Source organism: Equus caballus, chromosome 2 (assembly GCF_041296265.1).
Source record: "Equus caballus isolate H_3958 breed thoroughbred chromosome 2, TB-T2T, whole genome shotgun sequence".
Lineage (NCBI taxonomy): Eukaryota > Metazoa > Chordata > Mammalia > Perissodactyla > Equidae > Equus > Equus caballus.
In genome coordinates this window covers 106,125,725-106,145,707 of record NC_091685.1, presented here as the reverse complement: position 1 = coordinate 106,145,707, position 19,983 = coordinate 106,125,725, and the positions used below count along the sequence as shown (strand labels likewise).

The window sequence follows — 19,983 nt, the reverse complement described above, 5'->3', positions numbered from 1 at the left end:
TGTCTTCCCGTCTCTTCACTCGAAAGCAAATTTACATTCCCAAGACAGTTTTAACTTTCATAACCCTCACAATTCAAACCAAGAAACATCTCATTACTTTAATACAAAAATATTAGTTTTGATAACAGAATTGCAAACAACAACACAATTCACAAATTGTATATGTTTCAGAATGATGTGATTGAAATAACGCTGGGGTCAGTACAGCAAGGCGAAGGTACGGGTCCAAGTGTTGGCTTTAACTAGTATACAACTCTGAGCAAGTCAATAGTCACTCATGGGTTTCAGTTTCTTTACCAACAAAATAAGAGGTTAAACCTGATTTCTCCAGTCCTCCAGTCCCAAGATACTCTAAGATATTGCAAACAACAGTAGGTTTTCTCTTCTAGGCATTCTCAGTTCCTTTCTGAGCCTTCTTCTTAACTTTACACTTGAGGCGTGTTAATCTTCACTACATTCCTCGCCTAAATCCCACTTCCCCTGCCCTCCTCCTCTTCCCCACTCTAGCCCAAATGGTAGGAACTGCCATCCTGAGATGATTTTTATTTGAAATTTAGCATAATTGATGAAATCAGCTGAAAGTTAATTAGCCAGGTCTACCAGGCAAAAACTTACGTGGCATTTAGTCTTAAGCTGTGAAATTTTGTAAAATTTTGAATTTTAAATATAATTAAAAACCCCTTACTTCCTTCCTCGTTCTTATGGTGGCATCTTGCACAAGCCGAGAAATCGTTTCTTTCATTTTCTCTATATCTTCTTCTTTTTGCTTCTCCTCAAGCAGAGCCTTCAGAAAATAATCACTTGATGTTATTATAGATATTATTAATAAAGATAACATAATAACATAATAGATGGATAAAAACCTATCCTACTCATAATATTTGGATAAAAAACCAATCACTTTCTTGAAAGAAAATATCTTATTCTAAACTTCTGGGACACTTCCACTTGGAGATCTTGTCTAAGTTATAAATGATATTTATTTTTCCTAACCTCCTCATCTGACCATGGCCTAACGAAAGACTTATTCTTTTTCTTTAGTTTCTTCCTCTTCTCCTGAACCTCTTTAATATTGGACTACTCAAGACGTAGTCCTTGGTCTTTTTCTGTATCTACATCTATCCCTCGATGGTCTAATCCAATCTTATGGTTTTAAATATCACTTACATGCTGCCAATTCCCAAATTTACATCTCTAGCTCAAATATCTTTCTGAGCCCGGAACTCCTCCAATTTTAGGCCTGACTGAATATTTTTTTATCATCACATAAGTGGCCCTGCGTTCTGATCCCACTATCTTCCAAAGCTACCATACACATTCCCATTTCTATTTTTTTTAATTGTTTAATAAATTTCTTCCTGCTTAAATAGGTAAGCTGGTGAGAAGTAACAGCTGTTTTGATGTAACCACCTTGTGGAGGAGAATGGGACAGTGAGGAAAGGGGGAAGCATCCTAAGTAAACTATGCCAGGCTGTGCTTCTTGTCTATCTGTATGATCAGTTGAGAGAACACCTGACTTCTCAGAACAAGCAACTGAAGGTGGGATCCCTCTAGCCATTAAGCAATGAGTCAAGAGGGAGCTTACTGCTGTAGCCATAAACAGCGTCTGTAAAAGTCTGTGGAGTTAGACTTGGGGGAGAAGATTTGAGGGATAGGCAATGAGTGTCACTACTACCTTCTCTATGTATTGTGCTCTACACAAAATGTTCATCTTTAGCGACCTGATGTTAAAAATGCTCATATGACTAGCCTTCAGGGGGGAGAGAGAAATAATTTTGCCCTGCTCTTAATTTTTCCAACTAACTTCGGTGTTCAAAGCTATCCTAAAGCATTTTACGTCTATTTTTATCGACCATTCTAAGAGACAGTATTTAGATCACAGAGGAGAATATTAGCTAAAAGACATGATAAGCACCTTAGCATTCTCACAGTTTAGATATGGATAATTATTTCTTTTTTATTTCTTACTAGCTTCTTAATATGCAACTTACTGCTTGTTTTGTTTTTAATAGCTCTTGGAAAATTCTCTATCATATAAAATAGGAAACATAAATAAAAGTATTTCCTTTGTACTCCCCATATTTTCCAGCAGACTATGATGTATATACTAGGCATTCAATAAATGTTGGTTAAATGAAGCAATGATTTAATGATCTCTACATTAGAGAAGCAGTAACACTAAAACCAAATCTATCTACTTTATGACTTCTATAAACAATATACCATTCATATGGAAGTGGTAAAAGACAAAAACTATGATATTTGATAGCATAGGAATCACAATTGTTAAAGGGATGAAAAAAGAGTGACATAAAGGCGCTAGGTAATAAATCTTTATAGCTAAGTTTAATTCCTGTCAATTAAGCTTCTGCTCTATTAGATCAATTGTGTAGGTGATAAAGAGCAAATAAAGATGAATAAGATTCATCTATTCAACTCAATAAAATATAGGGTATACTGCAGTAAAGTGCTAGAACAGATTTTTTTTTAAAGTATGAGGCTATAGAGGATGAAGATTAGTTACAGGAGGGCTGGAGACATAAGAAAAGTCTGATATGAAACTTTTGGGAGGGGTTGACATTTTATGATATTAAGTCTTAACATTAAGAAAGTAGTATGTCTATTAATGCAGAGCACAGCAATTTCATTTTCATGTGTTTATTCTGTAGTTGTTGATTCCCTTACTATTATGCCATATGGGGAGAACGTTTAGTAATTTATTATTTATAAACATGTTCAATAGTTTTCTTACCTGATTCTTTTGAAGGTTAGCTTCTTCTAAGAGTTGCATGCTATTTCTGGCTCTTACAATAGCTTCATATTTCTCATTTTCTAATTCATTGCACTTTGCTTGTAAATCTCTGGTATGTTTTTCCAGATGTGTTTTTTCTGCTCTTAACTGGGTAGCTTCTTGGATTGCCACACATAATCTAAAAATTAATCATCACATTCTGAAAGTTAAATATTTTTAAAAGGAAGGAGGGAGACAGGAGATTTACTGAGCATCTATTATAGGACAAGCATTATTCCAGTACTTTCACACATATTTTCTCATTTGATCTACACAAAAGTTCTGTAAACTAGGTTTCATTATTTTCTCTTAAGGAACAACAAACAGACTGAGAGAGGTTAAGCATCTGATTAAGGCTGTACGGCTAATGAGCAATGGGGCTGAGACTGAGCCTAAATGTTCTGACTCTAATGATGTTATTTTCTGTGGTATCACAGTGTATTATATAGTTACACAACAATGTTATAAAGCAAATTCTGAATGAATAAATTGTTCTCTCTGTTTACTATATAGTGTTTATTTTTTCTTTTCCTTTTTTGCTTGGTTCCCCTTCCCCACTCTCTACCTAGGTAATCCATGCTAACTTACTAACGTATATCTTCGAATATTTTTATCCATGTTCATAAAATCATATACATATAAATATGCACATGTATGCACATAAATACAAAGTATATACACAGTTATCTATAGGTTTTAAACATAATTTTTTGTGTTATAAAAATTAAGATCATAGTATACACCCTTTTCTGCACTTGCTTTTCTCATTCAACAATTTCTTGAACAAATTTCTTCAAGTAGTACATTCAAAAGCTCTTTTTTTTTCCTAGTCCAATAGATATAAGTTCATTTCACTGTTAATTTGTAGTTCCCTGATTACAGGAGAGTTTAAGCATATTTTAAAAGTTTGTTAGCCATGTGAATTGTCCTCTTTGAATTTCCTCTTCATATCCTCTGCCCATTTTTTCTGATGGGTTATTCACTTTGTTTGTTCCTTTATAAGAGCTCTTTGAATATTAAGATATTAACCCTTGGTCTGTTCTGTATGCTGCAAATATTTTTCCCAAATCTACTTTGTTGTTGTTGTTGCCTATTGACTCTAGGGAATCTTTACCACACTAAAACTTTTTATTTTAATACAGCTAAATTTGACTTTTTTTTCAACTTTCGGGATTTCAGTTTTTACAAAGATGATCCCCCTCATCCATAAATTGTTAACGTAATTTCCTAGATTTCCTCAAAAGATTGCCATGCCTTTAATATTTTTATCCATAAATCTTTAATCCATCTGGAATTTACTTCTGGATGTGCTATAAGAGAGGAGTCCAATTTAATTTTCCTCCAAATTGATAGCCAGTTGTACGAGTACCTTTAGTAACTGATGAATTGAAATAATTCCTTTATCATGCCTAAAATACGCAAATATCATGGTTTACTTACGGATTATCATGTTTCACTGATCTATTTGTTTATTCTATGCCCAAGTCTTTTAATTTGATTATAGTGGCTTTATAACATGTTCTGATATGGTCTGGTAAGACAATTCTTCCTTTACATTCCATACTTTTTTTTGTTCTTTTCAGGCATTTCTTTTTTCTAAATGGTGCAGGAGAGCTTTCTCTATCCTCTCCCCTCCCGACCCTCCCACCACACACACACACACACAGAAGTACCGGGGGGAAGCCTTCTTGCTCCAGCACACGTCACCCTCTCCTTTGGGAATTCAGAGAACTCAGTCTACATTTTATTTAATTCCTCTATTTTTAAAACATTGTTGTTGTTGTTGTTATTTGACAGATCTTAATTCTGAATGAAGTAAGTTAAGGTCTACCACCATTTTAGTCAGGGTTCTTAGTTGCCAGCAGCAGAAGCCAACTCTAATTTAAGCAGAAAAAAGGTTTATTAAAATGGATATTGGTAAGTTCACAGACTCCTCGGGAGACCTGGAAAACCAAGTTTGAAGCTTTGCAGCAAGGAACATGCCCAAAATATCACCACAGGATTGGTCTCCCATGAAGAGCTGTGACCTGAGGAACTTCCCACACATGGAAGGGAGATGAGACGCAGATGGCCAAAACTAATGACCATAGATAGTCGTATTGTCATCAAATCATCTTTGCATTTCCTAGCTTTTGCATCACATATTTAACTGTCCTATTATTTCCTGTATTTAGGTTTATTAATGTTTCATCTTTTTCAAAATGGTGCCATTTTTCACTACATAAAGTCCCTCTTTATTCTGTTCACTGCTTTTACCATTAAACCATAACTTGCGTGATAGTTACTCCTGCTTTCTTATTGTTCATAGTTGCTAATATTCTCCACTAAAACCTTTATTTTAATTTTAAACAAATCCTCTTCGTCTTTCCATTTTTGAGATCTTTGCTCTCGTTCATTTAGTTCACTTTAATTTTACGTTTTCTAAAATAACATATTACTAGGCCTTGCTTTTTAACCAAAATCTGCAACTCTCTGCCCTTTAATGGAATTCAGTCCTCTCATACTGTAATGTAATGATTTATATACATGACATTATTCATTCCATCTCCCTGTGGTTAACACATTTGTGGCAGAAGATGAAGCAGCCTCTACCTCGCCGACAGGGGCACAGGACACTCGGCACTTCGCTAGCATTAGTTCACTCTGGTACTTCCCCATGCCTTTTGGGGGCCAGGCAGAGCAGGTGGACTCATGAACAGCTTAAGGCAACTTCATCTCCCAAGAGCCCATGGGTCTCAACAGGGCAAGATTTGTTTAGGACTCTGTGAGTTCCAATTCTCGGTCAAGGCTCTCTGACACTCAAATCCAGGCTTCACAACCACCTACGTCAGAAAAAGCCTTGCAACTAAAGGTTTCACATGCATTCAACAGTCTAGCAGCCCCAGCAACTGTTTGGCTCTGAAAAGTCAGATTGGTGTTAGGAACAGAGTTATAGTAAAGCAGATTCAGATCATCAGCCTCATAATTTATAGGTTTCCATATTTTATAACATAAAAGATGTATTACTACTATTCTTATTCTCATAAAGGCACTTTTATACACTCTACAGCCAAATCTTAGAAGAATCTTTTCTGTCAACTCACTAAAATTGGGCCAAGTTCCCCCTAGTAACAACAATGAAAATAGCAAACACTTGTAAGAACATTCTTTGTGCTAGGTACTTTACATACGTTAAAGAAAACATATTCCTGAATATCTCCAACAATGGTATAAGATAGGTTGTATTATTAACCTATAATGTAGGATATGAGGTTATATCATATAGCCTATGAGGTAGGTTACATCATTATACTTATTTTACAGATGAGGACACTGAAGTACACAGAGGGTAAACAACCTGCTCAAGGTTATTCATCTAGTAATTGGTGAAGTCAGAGTTTAAACTCAGTCAGTCTGGGTCCAGAGTCAGTGTTCACTAGAAGTGAAATCCACTCATTCAGATTTCATTGTTTCAAGTCTCTAGCATTTATTTTCATAGCATAGAATGCTACTAAAATAACAGAAACAAAAATCTACAACCACTGACTTTTTCTGTAAGTTCAAGACAAAGAAGTTCAGGAAAGCAGTAAAACAATCAATCAACTGCTGAAAAGTTTAGAAAAATGAAAAACAAAAATCAAAAAACCCCAGCGCTTGAAAATTACAACTCCTTTCATCAGAATCTCAAGTTAGCAGTTAAAATCAATTAGTTTTCAACCTGCTGTGAGCGAAGAAATTACTTTTATTAACATTTTGGAGAACAGAAGGTCAAAGATACTAATTTTTTTCTGAACAAGCAATAAATTAGCTACAGATCTCTGAGTAGAACTGAGATCTCAATTTTTAATGTGCTCAGATCAGTAGACTATTTCTGAGTGTAACAGATTTCAATTATACAGAGTAGATTTTTCATCTATAATGTGGATTTACGGGTTGTGGTCACTGTATCTTTAATAGATTACAAATGACAATTTTCAAGTTTCTTAATGGAATTTCAAATAAGGACTACGAAATAACAAAAAAACACAAAATATTCTAGAGTGAACATTTGCATTAAGATAGCAATTAAAGACAAAACTACAGAATATATTTAAAAAGCAGTCCAGAACCTCAAAGATAACTGAAAATTACTGCTCCAGAAGACTCCAGTGAAAACATTTATGATTTCTCAAGTATTTTTTCTCTTGTGTATCTATTTAATAAGAAATGGTTTTTCTGTATAATTTTTACCCAACTTCATTGTTTTTATTATTTTTTTAAGATAGAAAGAACATTTTTGATTCTGGGATTGACTAAACTTGACTATGACTGCTTTGGGGAAAAGGTAAAGACAGAAATCTTTGAATATATGTTCAAAATACACCAATATTTTAAATAAGATTTTTTTTTAATAAACAATGTCCAGCAAATCTGATTTTAAATCTATGATTATAGTTTGCTTAGGACTTATAAAACACGTATTCTAGAAAATAACATATACTGTAACTCTAGTGTGGACTATCTTTTGAAGTGTGTAGACAAAGCCAGATGTATTTAACAATTTACCTCGTTTCTAATTGCTTTATGCTAGATTGTAACTGCTGTGAACGCCTATCTGATGCTTCCTCTCGTCCTTGGGCAGACACCATATCTTCTTCCTAGAAAACAAAGAAACCAGAAGCTTATTTTCACTATGTGAAAATTCAATACATCATTACACAGCATAAGTTCACTCTATAAAGTTTTTACACTGCTAGAATTTAATATGTAAGTTTAAAGAAGCAATACCACTTTGGGAACAAATCACGCATATACTAAAAGAGGAGGAAGAGATGCTCACTATCAATCCTGTATTAGAAAAACAATAATCAAAAGTCATTGCATATAGATTTCTGCCAATATTTCAAACTATTCCTTTAGTGCAAATCTAACAAAATAAGGCTGGGGTCTGTCTGCACATAGTCTGTATTTAGAACATGCTCTCTTAACTAAGTTATACTGCATCCCATTACAATCAGGATATTTCTTCTTGACATAGAGACGCTTTGAAATAAATTAAGAGGTTTCATTTGTACCATCTTTAAAAAAATTTCCTGTTCATCCTTTCCTGTCTTCTGTCGTGTTAAACAAATACTTTTAACAATACCATTTTAATTCTTCAATTGGCTTTTAGCTATACCTCTGAATTATTTTTAGTGGTCACTCTAGAGATTGATAACACGCTTCTTTAACTCATCCCAGCTTATTTAGAGTTAATATTTAATTCATTCAGAGAAAACATTGGAACCTTGCCACAGTATTTATTTCCATGTACCATCCTAGTCTTCAGTGCCATTGTTGTCATATATTACATCGACATACTTTAAAATCCATCAAATGGAGTGTTAAGTTCTGCTTTAAAGCAGTCAAGTCTTTTACGATATTAGTAAGAGAAAAGAAAATATGTACATATACTATTTCATATTTAAAATTTCTGTTCCTCTTAATTTCTTCCTAGATCTGAGTTGTCATGTGGTGTCATTTCGTTTCAACCTAAAGAATTTCCTTCAGCATTTGTTGAAGGACAGCTCTGCCAGTGATAAATTCTCCCAGTTTTTGTTTATCTGAAAATGCCTTTATTTAGCTTTCATTTTTGAAGTACAGTTTCACTGGACGTAGAATTCTTAGTAAGCATTTTTTTCCTTTAGCACTTCAGATATATTATTCCAGGTTTTTTTTGCTTCCACATTTTTTTTCAAAGATTTTATTTTTCCTTTTTCTCCCCAAAGCCCCCCGGTACACAGTTGTATATTTTTAGTTGTGGGTCCTTCTAGTTGTGGCATGTGGGACGCTGCCTCCGCATGGCTTGATGAGCAGTGCCATGTCTGCGCCCAGGATCCAAACTGGCAAAACCCTGGGCCGTCGAAGCAGAGTGTGCAAACTTAACCACTTGGCCACTAGGCCGGCCCCACTTCCACAGTTTCTTGATGAGAAGTCAGACATTATTCTTATCATTGGTCCCTTGTTTATGTCATTATTCTGTTGCTGCTTTCATTGTTATAATGTGTCTGTAAGTGATTTTCTTTGTGTTTATCCTACTAAGGGTTCACTGAGATTCTTGGATCTGTCAATGTTTTCCACCAAATTTTGCAAGTTTTCAACCGTTATTTCCTTAAACATCTTTTCTGTCCCCTCAGATCTCTGAGATCCTGCTTATTTTTCTTCCATCTTTTACACTCTGTTTTTTGGATATGAAAATTTCTATTGATCTGTCTTCAAGTTCACTGATTATTTCTTCTGCTTTTTCCAATCCATTTCTGAGCTCTAATGAAATTTTTATTTCAGTTGCTGTACTTTTAAACTGTAGAATTTCTATTTTAAAAATTATTTTCTAGTTAATTAAAATTCTGTTTCCTCATCGAAACCTTATTTTACTCTAATTGAAAAACAGATTTTCTTTAATTCCTTGAATATATTTATAATAGTTTATTTGAAGTTTTTGCTTACTAAATCCAACAGCTGGGTCCACTGAGAGTGAGTTTCTATCAACTGCCTCCCCTCTACCCTTACCCACCAGTCATACTTCCCTGTCTAGTAAGTTTGGTTGGAAACTGGATAATATAGATAATGCATCACAGTTACTCTGGATTCTGTTTTGTTCTTTTGAGGATTATTGGCTTTTTTGTACAAGTAGGCAATTATCTTGTCCAGACTCAAACTCTGAAATGTTTCCCCTACAATATGCAGCAGTTGCCACCTGTGACCACTCCTTATTTCTTCCCACTGTTGCTTTCTCAGCTAGGCTCCCAGGGAAACTCCCTGTGCCTGCATAATTTGAAGATGGGGCAATATTTGGACAGAGGTAGGGCTCATCCTCTTTGTGGTTTCGTTGCTCTTAGAGATCCCCCTGTAATTTCCAGCTGCTGTGGCAGTTTTGGGCTCTGTCCTCTGAAACTTCAAACATTAAGGCTTCAGCTTTCTGCTGCTTGAGTTGCACATATTTTGGGAATGCATGCAATTATAAAAAGCAAACTCAAATATCTAGTTCCATATAGCTCTATCTTTCAAGAGTAGATTTCTCTCAAGTCTCCACCTACTTTTTCACTGGGCCCCTTGGGGTCCCTCTCCCACCCCTATATGCATAGTTTGGCTGTCAGTCACGGATTTGGTCAGAGTTTATACTTAAAATTTGGATTTCATTTTTTATTTCTGTGGTTCTCTTGCTGCCAATATTTCTTCTTTAAATTTTCAACTGCTTTTCTAGCTCTCAACTTTGATTTTGGGCACCTTAAGTCCATTTAAAGCTGTTGTTTTCTGAAGCCATAGCTGTGGGGGGTGGGGAGAACTCTCAGGTCAGAAAGCCCAAAATTCACAATTCTTACCTCTTCTAGTGTCTTTCTGTTTTTGATTGCTTTCCAGTGTTTTAAAAAATTTATCAAATTTTTATAATTGTTATCTATGAGAAGTTTTTCATAAACCTTTCATATTATTGGAAATCTATAATCAAATTTTACAGATTAGGAAATAAGGTTTAGAAGTACACAGCTAGTAAGTGCCAGAGCTAGAATTTTTAATAATTAGATCCATCTAAATCTAAAGCTTGACCTTTCCTCGACACCTTTCTGAAATTTCCCTATTACACATAAAAAGAGCCAGAGTCTCTTAGGCCAATAAATATTTTCATAAATGACACAAAAGTAATATTAAACAAAATGTAGTATTAAATGCTTCTCTTTCATCTACATGTAATCGATTGACCAAAACTTGATTTTGCATTAACAGGCATTTCAGTAATGATGTGTTTAGGGATGATTTTATGATGTTTTGTTGACTCAGGGTAAAATAAATGGAAATAAAAAGTTAGTTCTAATATTATAAGTTAGCTTCCTAATTTCATATTTTATATTTAGCTGGCAAGAAAACGATTAATTTGTTTTCCAGCAACCCTCTTTAACACGTAATCCAAAATGGATCAACAGTAAAATACATAGAAAACTAAGCTTCAGACATCTAGTTGTCACAGAAATAGGAAAGTACCTTCTTCTGCATCTGTCCTCGAAGATCTTCAGTTACTTTAGTTAACTCTTCCACTTTTGCTGCTGCAACTCTCAGATCTAATTTGGCTTGCCTAAAATAGAAAGTAAATTAATAAATACTGTTTTCATAGATCATTAACAACTAAAAAAATTAGAACAGAAATCTAAATTTGGTAAAATCAGTACTAACTCTTTGCACCTAAAAACGGATTTAAGGGGTAAATACTGAAAGATTCCTTTATTACTAATAAAATGCATGTGGAAGAGGGTGAAGAGGAAAAATATAGCTGAATGGGGGGTGCAAAGTAGAAGTCATTAATACTCCATTTGGATAAATTATATTTTATACTCAGTTCAATATTTCATGAAAAAGAATTTTATCATCTTAATACCCAACAAGATGACAGTGCACTAGGTAGAATATAGTTATTTCTATAATTTCCTGAATTTATAGAGTTAGAGAAGTATTGTTGATTGGCCTTTCTATGAAAAGGAATCTAAGCTTCAACACTTTGATCATTCCTTAAACACCAGAACTATGTATTATGTAACTACTTAACATAATGAACTGAAACACTTGTCTCAAGATAGATATTTACTGTCTTTCAAGATTGTAGTTGAAAAGGACAAAAAAGACAAGTTTTTTGAATGCTAGAATAGTATCAAATAAGTTTTAATATCTTCTTGAGTTCTTATAGAAAAAGATTTTAGAAAAATAAGACTTTCTGAAACAGAAAAAAAGATTTTTAATATCCTACCAGTTAAGCACTAAATGTGAATACAGAACACTTGGATTATATAAAAAAATACATTTTTAGGAAGGAAGCTCCTTTAGTGTAGGACCTTCCGATACTTATTTCCTAATTATGTTTTATGTATTACAAATATATTAGTCTTGTTGAACTTAAATAAATTCTTTGGTGCAAAATTTACAATAAATATTAATTCACTTACTTTTGACTCTAACAGTATTTTTAATTATGTTATTGATTAGCATAAAACAACAGGAAATAAAAATTTAATAACAGCTAAAATGTATCAAGTAGTTATTAGGTGCCAGGAACTGTTGTAAGTGCTTTGCAGACATCATCTCACTTAACACAATAACTCTGTGAATTAAGTACTACTATTATATCAAACTAATCAAGAGAGTGAGGTTGACAGAGGTTTTCCAACTTGCCCAAAGATGCAAAAATAAGTAATGAAATTGGTAAACAGAGTTCTCTATTATATACTGTCTACCAAAAAATGGCCCCAATAATATTTTATAAGATTAAGCACTTAAAATGCTTTGCTAGAACTTGAAAATACAAAGGCATAAAGATATATGTTCATTGCAGCATTATACACAATAGCTAAGACTTGGAAGCATCAAGGGATGAATAGATAAAGAAGATGTGGTATTTATACACAATGGAATACTACTCAGCCATGAGAAATGATGAAACCTGGCCATTTGTGACAACATGGATGGTCCTTGAGGGTATTATGCTGAATGAAATTAGTCAGAGGGAGAAAGTCAAATACTTTATGATCTCACTCATAAGTAGAAGATAAAAACAACCACAAACAAACACATAGCAATGGAGATTGGATTTGTGGTTACCATAGGGGAAGGGGGGGAGGGCAAAGGGGTGAATAGGCTCACACGTGAGAGGGTGGATTATAATTAGTTTTTGGGTGGTGAACATGATATAATCTACACAGAATCGGAAATATATTACGAGGTACATCTGAAAGCTATATAATATTATAATCCAATGTTACTGCAATTAAAAAATTAAAAATTAAAAAAAAAGAAAATGCTTTGCTTTAGGTAAAATCCAATTTATAAAAATCTGAATTAATCAGATAGAAAATATATTTTTTTACTTGTAAAATGATTCACCAAATGACAAAACAGAAACAAAAACCACCTAACACCAATGCATTTAAAATCTACTTTAATCTTAGAAGTAATTTCAGGAGTGCATTTACTAAATGAATCAATAAGTGAATCTACCAGTTATAAAATTCCATGTATTTTAAAAGGGAAAACTTAAGGAGTAAGAAATTTAAGTAGTAATGATAAAACTGAGTAAACTCTGAATAAGCATAGCACCCACACTGAGTTGGTTTTCTCGCCTTCAGAAGGGGGATAATAACGCTTGCTCTCCTTGTCTCATAGGGTTTCTGAACTAGTCAAAATAGATAATGTACACTACTGTACACTGTAAACTGTAAACGAATGTAAGGTCATAGCATGGTTAAGGAAAAAAATTATCTGTTAGAGACACAGTAGGAATAAGGTGCAGTGTGGACAACCCTGAGTCAGGAACCCAGTTCTGTCAACTAGTAATGTGGCCTTCTGCAATTTACTTGACTAAGAATGTCTCAGTGGTCTCATGTCCAACAACAACGAGGTGGATTAGATAATCTGCCAAGACCACTCTATAATAGACAGTTTCCTTATTTCCATCTAATTTGCCTAATGAGTTTCCTTCCCAATTGTCTCTCAATTGTGCATTCTATTTCCACTTTGAAATTAACACTGTTTCCTAAACACATTCTTGTCTATTTCTTCACACATTCAACTGGACTAGCCTTCTTCCTCTTTTTCTCTGATAAATTCCTCAACAATCTTCAAGACTCAGCTCAAAAGTCTCTTCATGTCAACTCTTCCCTATCTTCTCCTAGGCAAAAGACCCTATAATCTCAGTCCTCATAAGACATAATACTTTGTACATTAACAGATACTCCCTCGTGAAATTGTGAGTTCATCAAAAAATATGGAATGTAAGATCATTAAAGGCAAGGATCACATTTTATTAATTTTTAAATCCTCAGGTGATAGCATAGTACCTGGTATACAGTAGACAAGTAAATATATCATGAATGAATGAAAGAGAATGCAAAAGGAAAGGAGAGAGACAGAGAGTCATGGGTACAACTATATCTTGATATTTTACTTAGATCTTGCATATCCAATTTGATATTCAAGTGCGGAAATCTCAGAATAATAACTTCGTGATCAATTCCTCCAAATATATATTATCTCATTTGAAACAGAATCTCTCTCTTACATAAGTAAAAGTAAAAAATTCAGTCACTGGTCTTAAGACTTGTTTTTGTAAATCATGAAAAGAAAAATATTATGAAAGCATTTAAATTATTATATTATATTCCCTAAAACAAAAAACTATGTTTTAGGGAAAAATAAGTAGTAGTTTTATATTTATTCATTACTATATTGTTCTTCAAGATAGTTAGAAAAGTAGTAAATAGTTCTTTATATTTACTTCTGGCATAAAATACTAAATATTTTAGAATAAAAGTCATAAGGTCTGTCTTCTAGACCTGCCTGTACCACCACAAAAGCCATGTGAACCGGGCCAATCGCCTAACCCTCTGAGTCTAAAAGTTGCAGCTGTAAAATAGAGACAAAAACAATTTTTCCGCATAGCTCACAGAATTATCATACAGTTCAAATAAGCTAATGCATATTAAAGCACTTTATAAACTTTACTGTAGTTTATACAAATGTAAGCTATCATCATAATCTTGCCCTTTTTTAGATTTTAAGTTGTCAGGAACTATGTGGTATAGTATTAATTTACAGCTGAATTGAGAAAGCTTGGGGGAGCTGGAACGTCTGGCCTTGACTCTTGGCCAAAAAATGAGAAGTGGGATTTATGATGTGCTGCTTAAAGTCTGAATCTCCTCTGGTAACCCCCAAACAGGATTTGTTTACTGATGGTTTTCACCTGGTATAACTGGTTAGACAGCTGGGCTGGAGCAGAGGGGCAAAAAAAAAGACCCCAGCGGGAACTTCTGCCTTCAGCTTTCCTGAAGCCAAGATTCATTGCACACCCCTGCAGTAGTTCAATCTGGAGACAAAGCATGTCTTTGTATGAATAAAGACCCAGGATGTCGCTTGGACCCCTATGCTTGCCTATGCTCTTTTTCTTACTGCACAATATCCTTTGCCTGTAAATAAAAGCCTTATGTGAGCATGCTCTGTGGAGTCTTGTGAGTCCTTTCAAATATTCGAACTTGTGAAATCTTTAATGGAACCAACAGAAATAATCCTAATTCTATTTTATGAAGGAACTTTAATAACTATATGTTTATACTATTTAACACGCAAATTTTTGAGATATATGTCTTCTTGTGTATATAATTTTATAAAGGTCAAAAACAGTTTTCATTTTAGAAAAACAATTGATAAAAACTAAACAAGAATAACTAGTTAAATATCATCAATCTTAATGTCACAACTACTCACATATTTTATTTTTGCTCCAAAGGAATATTTCTACAAGCATATTATTTCATTTTCAGGTACGCTTGTGAAACTATATAAAATTTCTGGAATTTTTCTTTAATGTAATTTTTCATTAGTTATAACATTAAAGAGACGAATGAAATCTTTAAAACACAAAGCTTTGCTCTGTTAAGCAAAGTACAACCAAGTATAACATAAAAGATAGGATATAGTACTCTACTTAAATTATAGCATTAACTTGGACAGAAATTCAAATGTTTTAATTATCAATACATTTTTTGAGATTTAACATCAAATATGAGTCTATTTTAAGATAATTTTTATCTGTTCTTTTGCCATCTCATATCAGGAGAATTCTAGAAATGTTTACAATATTTCTTTCATACAATAAAAATGGTAAGATTTTGAGAGAAATAAAACTCAGTTTTTACTGATTTGTTACATATTCTACTTAATTTTAATTTCAAATTAAAAAATGCATACACTAGGTATTTTAATAAGTACTTCTATAATTATCTAGTATAATAAAAAACAATTGTTTATGCTTAAAAACTTCAAAAAATTCCCAAACATAATTTTAGACAAAGTTCCAAATTTTTAAGATCGCTTCTGATTTTAGGAAACTGATAGCAAGAAGCAAAACTGGGAAAAGCTTTATTTTAATTTGTCCTGTTTTCAATCTTTAGTGGCAGTCTAATGATGAAATCTATTCAAAAGACAGAGGCCTAGGGGACAGCCCCATGGTGCAGTGGTTAAGTGTGCACATTCCACTTCGGCGGCCCAGGGTTCACCAGTTCGGATCCCAGATGCAGACCTACGCACCACTTGTCAAGCCATGCTGTGGCAGGTGTCCCACATATAAAGTAGAGGAAGATGGGCATGGTTGTTAGCTCAGGGCCAGTCTTCCTCAGCAAAAAGAGGAGGATTGATGGCAGATGTTAGCTCAAGGCTAATCTTCCTCAAAAAAACAGACAGTGGCCTACAAAGAAACTAAAAGCAATATATATTAATAATCCATGTACTAAGCTATCAAAACTTTAAAACAGAGGCTCTTCAGTCTTAAAATAGTTCATTTGTGTATAATTTTCACACAATTTAACGCAACATTATATACAATTTAAGGTAGTTCAAAATCCTAACTTCTATGTTAGAATATAATTTTCTATCATACTAACAGTAGTTCTCTATACTTTCTGTGTATGGAAATGAACTTTTTGCAACTATATATGCATAGTCTCTATCTGAGTCTTATTCATTCAGGATGTCTAGGGGTGCTACCTGGTCATCTCTGCTTTTCCAGAATCTCTATTGGTGATTCTGATATACATCCCCTGTTTTAGATTTTGCAGAATAACTACACGATCAACATGTTCATCTTTACAAAAAAGATTGTAAACAATGGTTACAAATATAGTTTTCGAGTCATATAACTTTGGATACTACTGACAAACTGAAGAATATATTAATTCATTTTATATTATTAAATAGGCTTTTACAAAAGACATGCTCAAAAATGTTTACCACATACCTCTGATGTTTGAGATACACAAAGTGTTTGTAATGTGGTACAATGCACACAAAGATAGATGAGATACTGTAACCTTTAGGAGGGTCAAAAAGCACACTTTAAGCATCACAAAAGATTAAAATAAAGTATTATGATTCAGAGTAGGTGGTACATTTGCATTTAGTTCAGAGAATATTGAAGTGGGAAGTATTTAAAACAAGAGTTGGCAGAGGAATGGTAAATCTCACAAGTAGAGATAAAGAGAAAGCTTCAGGAAGGAACAAAATAAGTACAAGCATAAGAGCAGGAAAGTGTAGGGCTTATTTAGGGAAGATAGGAAATAAGACCAGAAAGGTGAAGGGGGCTACAATGTCAATGGCCTTAATCGACCAGTTAAGTGATCTGTATTAATTTAAAGGCAATGGGGAGCTGCTTAAATAATGGGATCAGAGCTGCACTTTAGAAATTTAAACCTAGCATTTGTCAAAAAGAATGGGCTAGAATGATGGTTTTGTCTCTCTCTTTTTAACCAATATATCACAATAAACGAGTAAGAGGCAGGAAAGGTTTAAACTAGAGTGATGGCAACAATAAGTAAGCAGATCTACTGGGAGAGACAGCATAGATTTTCAAAGACAGAATTTAAGAGATTCCATCCATTCATTCTTTGAACAAGTATTTACTGAATGCGTATAATATGCTAGGCACTGTGAATACAGTCTGGACATGCTGAGCTTCAAGTGTTGGTGGCTCATTCATGTTTTTTTGTTTTTCTTTAACTATATTTCAGAAGTTCTAGACTTATTTTACTGAGCACCTGTAAACTATACAAAGCTCTGTTGTCAGCACTGGTGATGCAGTGGTAAACAAGAGAGACAAAGCCCCCTCTCCTCCCCGTCCTCATAAAGTCTAATTGTAGTAGGAGACAGACACTAAATATGTAAACAGATGAAGGAGGTTATTTCAGAAAGTGATAATGCCATGAAGCAAATGATATATAACAGTGGGAGAGAGACTTGGGACAACCTGTCTAAGGAAGAGATATTTGAGTTAAGGTCTAAAGGTCGATGAGGCCAACTGAAGAAAATCTAGGGTGAAAGAGCTATAGGCAGAGAAAGTTAATAATAAATGCAAAGAGTATGAGAGAGGTATTTAAAGAAATGACAATTAAATGGGATGTATCACAAAGAGAAAAGTAGAAGATGAAGTCAGGAAGGCAGGGAGGTCACATCATATAAGTGCCTTTGGGCAGAGTAAGAATTTTGGGAATTTGTTCTCATTGCAATGAAATCCACTGAGTGTTTTATGCAGGTGAGTGATGTAATTTGTTTTATGCTCTGAGAACACTACTTGGGCTGGTGTATGGAGAATGCATCACACTGGGATAAGAGCAGGGAGACCACACAGGAGGCAAATGCAAGCAAGAGATGGTGATGGCTTAGGGTAGAGGTGACAGTAGTGATGAATGGATCTGTGACAATCTGGATATAGAGCCAACATGACTTGGAGGTGGGGGTAAAGCAAAAGAGAAAAATCAAGCAAAATTCCTAGGTTTGATGATGGTATTAGTTACTAAGATGGGAAAGCTTTCCACTCCTTACTTCAATCACAGCAGTTCCACTTTTATCAGTCTTATATATTGGGGTTTTATGTATAAGTTTTTTTTTTTTTTTTAAGATTTTATTTTTTCCTTTTTCTCCCCAAAGACCCCCAGTACATAGTTGTATATTCTTTGTTGTGGGTCCTTCTAGTTGTAGCACGTGGGACGCTGCCTCAGCGTGGCTCGATGAGCAGTGCCATGTCTGTGCCCAGGATTCGAACCAACGAAACACTGGGCCGCCTGCAGCGGAGCGCACGGACTTAACCACTCGGCCACGGGGCCAGCCCCTGTGTATAAGATTTTTTTAAGGGTTCTGCTGCTAAAAAAGTTTGGAAACCACTGCCCTAGAAATTCAAGTACAGAGCTCAACAAAGTGACCAAGGCCAGAGGTACACATTTGGGAAATATTATTATTGAGATGAAAGTTTAAGTTGGGGAGGGGTAAATGTGATCATCTAAGGAGAGGGGGCAAAAAGAGCGTAAAGTGGCTAGCAATTTAAGAAATGTCTACTTTCAGTAGGTAGGATAAGAAAACGGGAAAAGCAAAGCAAGAGAAGAAATGGCCACAAAGGTCAGAGAAGAAATCAGGGCACAAACACAAAAGACCTAGTAGAGAAACGTTCAAGAAGGGCAGAAGAATCATCAATCAAGGAGAATCGACAGCCAAGGAGAATGGAGGATTTTGTTTTAAGGCAAAAAAGATACCAATAATCTTGAGGAGAAGAAGAATAGAGAGGTGGGACCAAATCCAAATTTAAAGAAATGCCGAAGGGTAACTATAGCAAATGCAAACTCTTTTCCCAAGCAATTTCCAAGAATGGGAAGGAGAAAATATAGTAATCTGAGGAATCATCGGGGAGGTCTATATTCCTGAGGTCTTGGAAGAACCCCACAAAAGAGGGACTAAGGTTTGAAGAAAGAATAAATATAACTGATGCAACAAGATACAAGAAGAATCAGAAAACATTCAGCGTTATACAGTTGGCAAGCTGTAAGGATATAACAATAGAAAGGAGAGAAAAAGAAAGGAATGCTTTATCTGGTTCTAGAAATTATAGCAGCAACAATAAAGGTAAGGCTGATTTTCCAGACCGAGGGAGGGAAATATTATTACATTAATACCAACTCCCAAATCTACTAGCATCTGCTTTGTAAATACTGTACAAGCCTATCTACATAGGTTGGATACTAAAGTAGAATGGAGGAGAGCAAAGATAATAAGAGTTAAAGGACACAGCAAGACTGCAAGGAAGCTCATTTTATTTCTGTTATAGAGATGAGGAAAGTGAAGTTCATTCAGTTAAGCAACGTGCACAAGACAATAGAAAATAAAAAATAATACAAATCTGGAGCTATCTGACTTCAAAGCCTATGCTCTTTATACTTCACACCATATGGAAGCACATTTTTAGATTAGGTGTACAAACATGGAGTATTTGCAAAAATAAAATTATAATTATGAATAAAATACATATTTTGAAATAAGCCAGTATTCACCTATTAGAGGCAAAAGTTTCAAACAATGAAGTTATGAATTTGTTTCTATTCTTGACCAATATGTTCTGGAAGTAAAATCTAATATTCTTCTTTATGTCCCTTAAAGATTAAGAGGGAAAGATACAAACATTTTTGAACAAGAGGTGACTGTAAGTAACCTCTTAAATAACATTAAATTAAAACAGTGTGAAGAGAGAGCAAAATGACAGCAAAACCGTATTTCTTATCTTAAAACATGTTTCTATGCTCAGAAAACTAGGTGCCAACACATAAGGAAGTGTCTGGCAATTCTTATGACTAAGCACATCTGCTCAGGGCCATTTCTCACATGGGATAGTTTCCAAGAGACAC

At 34.4% G+C, this 19,983-nt stretch overlaps 1 protein-coding gene across 5 annotated transcripts in view; it reads right to left on the bottom strand.

The window, feature by feature from the left end:
- SCLT1 (sodium channel and clathrin linker 1) overlaps positions 1-19,983 on the bottom strand; it is a 145,213-nt gene that overhangs the window by 61,079 nt on the left and 64,151 nt on the right. For all 5 annotated transcript variants that reach the window (XR_011435487.1, XR_011435486.1, XR_011435484.1 and 2 more), the window contains exons 10-13: positions 10,766-10,856; positions 7,316-7,407; positions 2,753-2,930; positions 686-784 (exon numbers count right to left, since the gene is read on the bottom strand). Coding sequence is in view for 1 of the 5 variants with exons in the window: in XM_001915983.5 (XP_001916018.2) it covers positions 686-784; positions 2,753-2,930; positions 7,316-7,407; positions 10,766-10,856 (460 nt within the window). In the remaining 4 variants the exon portion in view is untranslated. The remainder of the gene's footprint in view (positions 1-685; positions 785-2,752; positions 2,931-7,315; positions 7,408-10,765; positions 10,857-19,983) is intronic.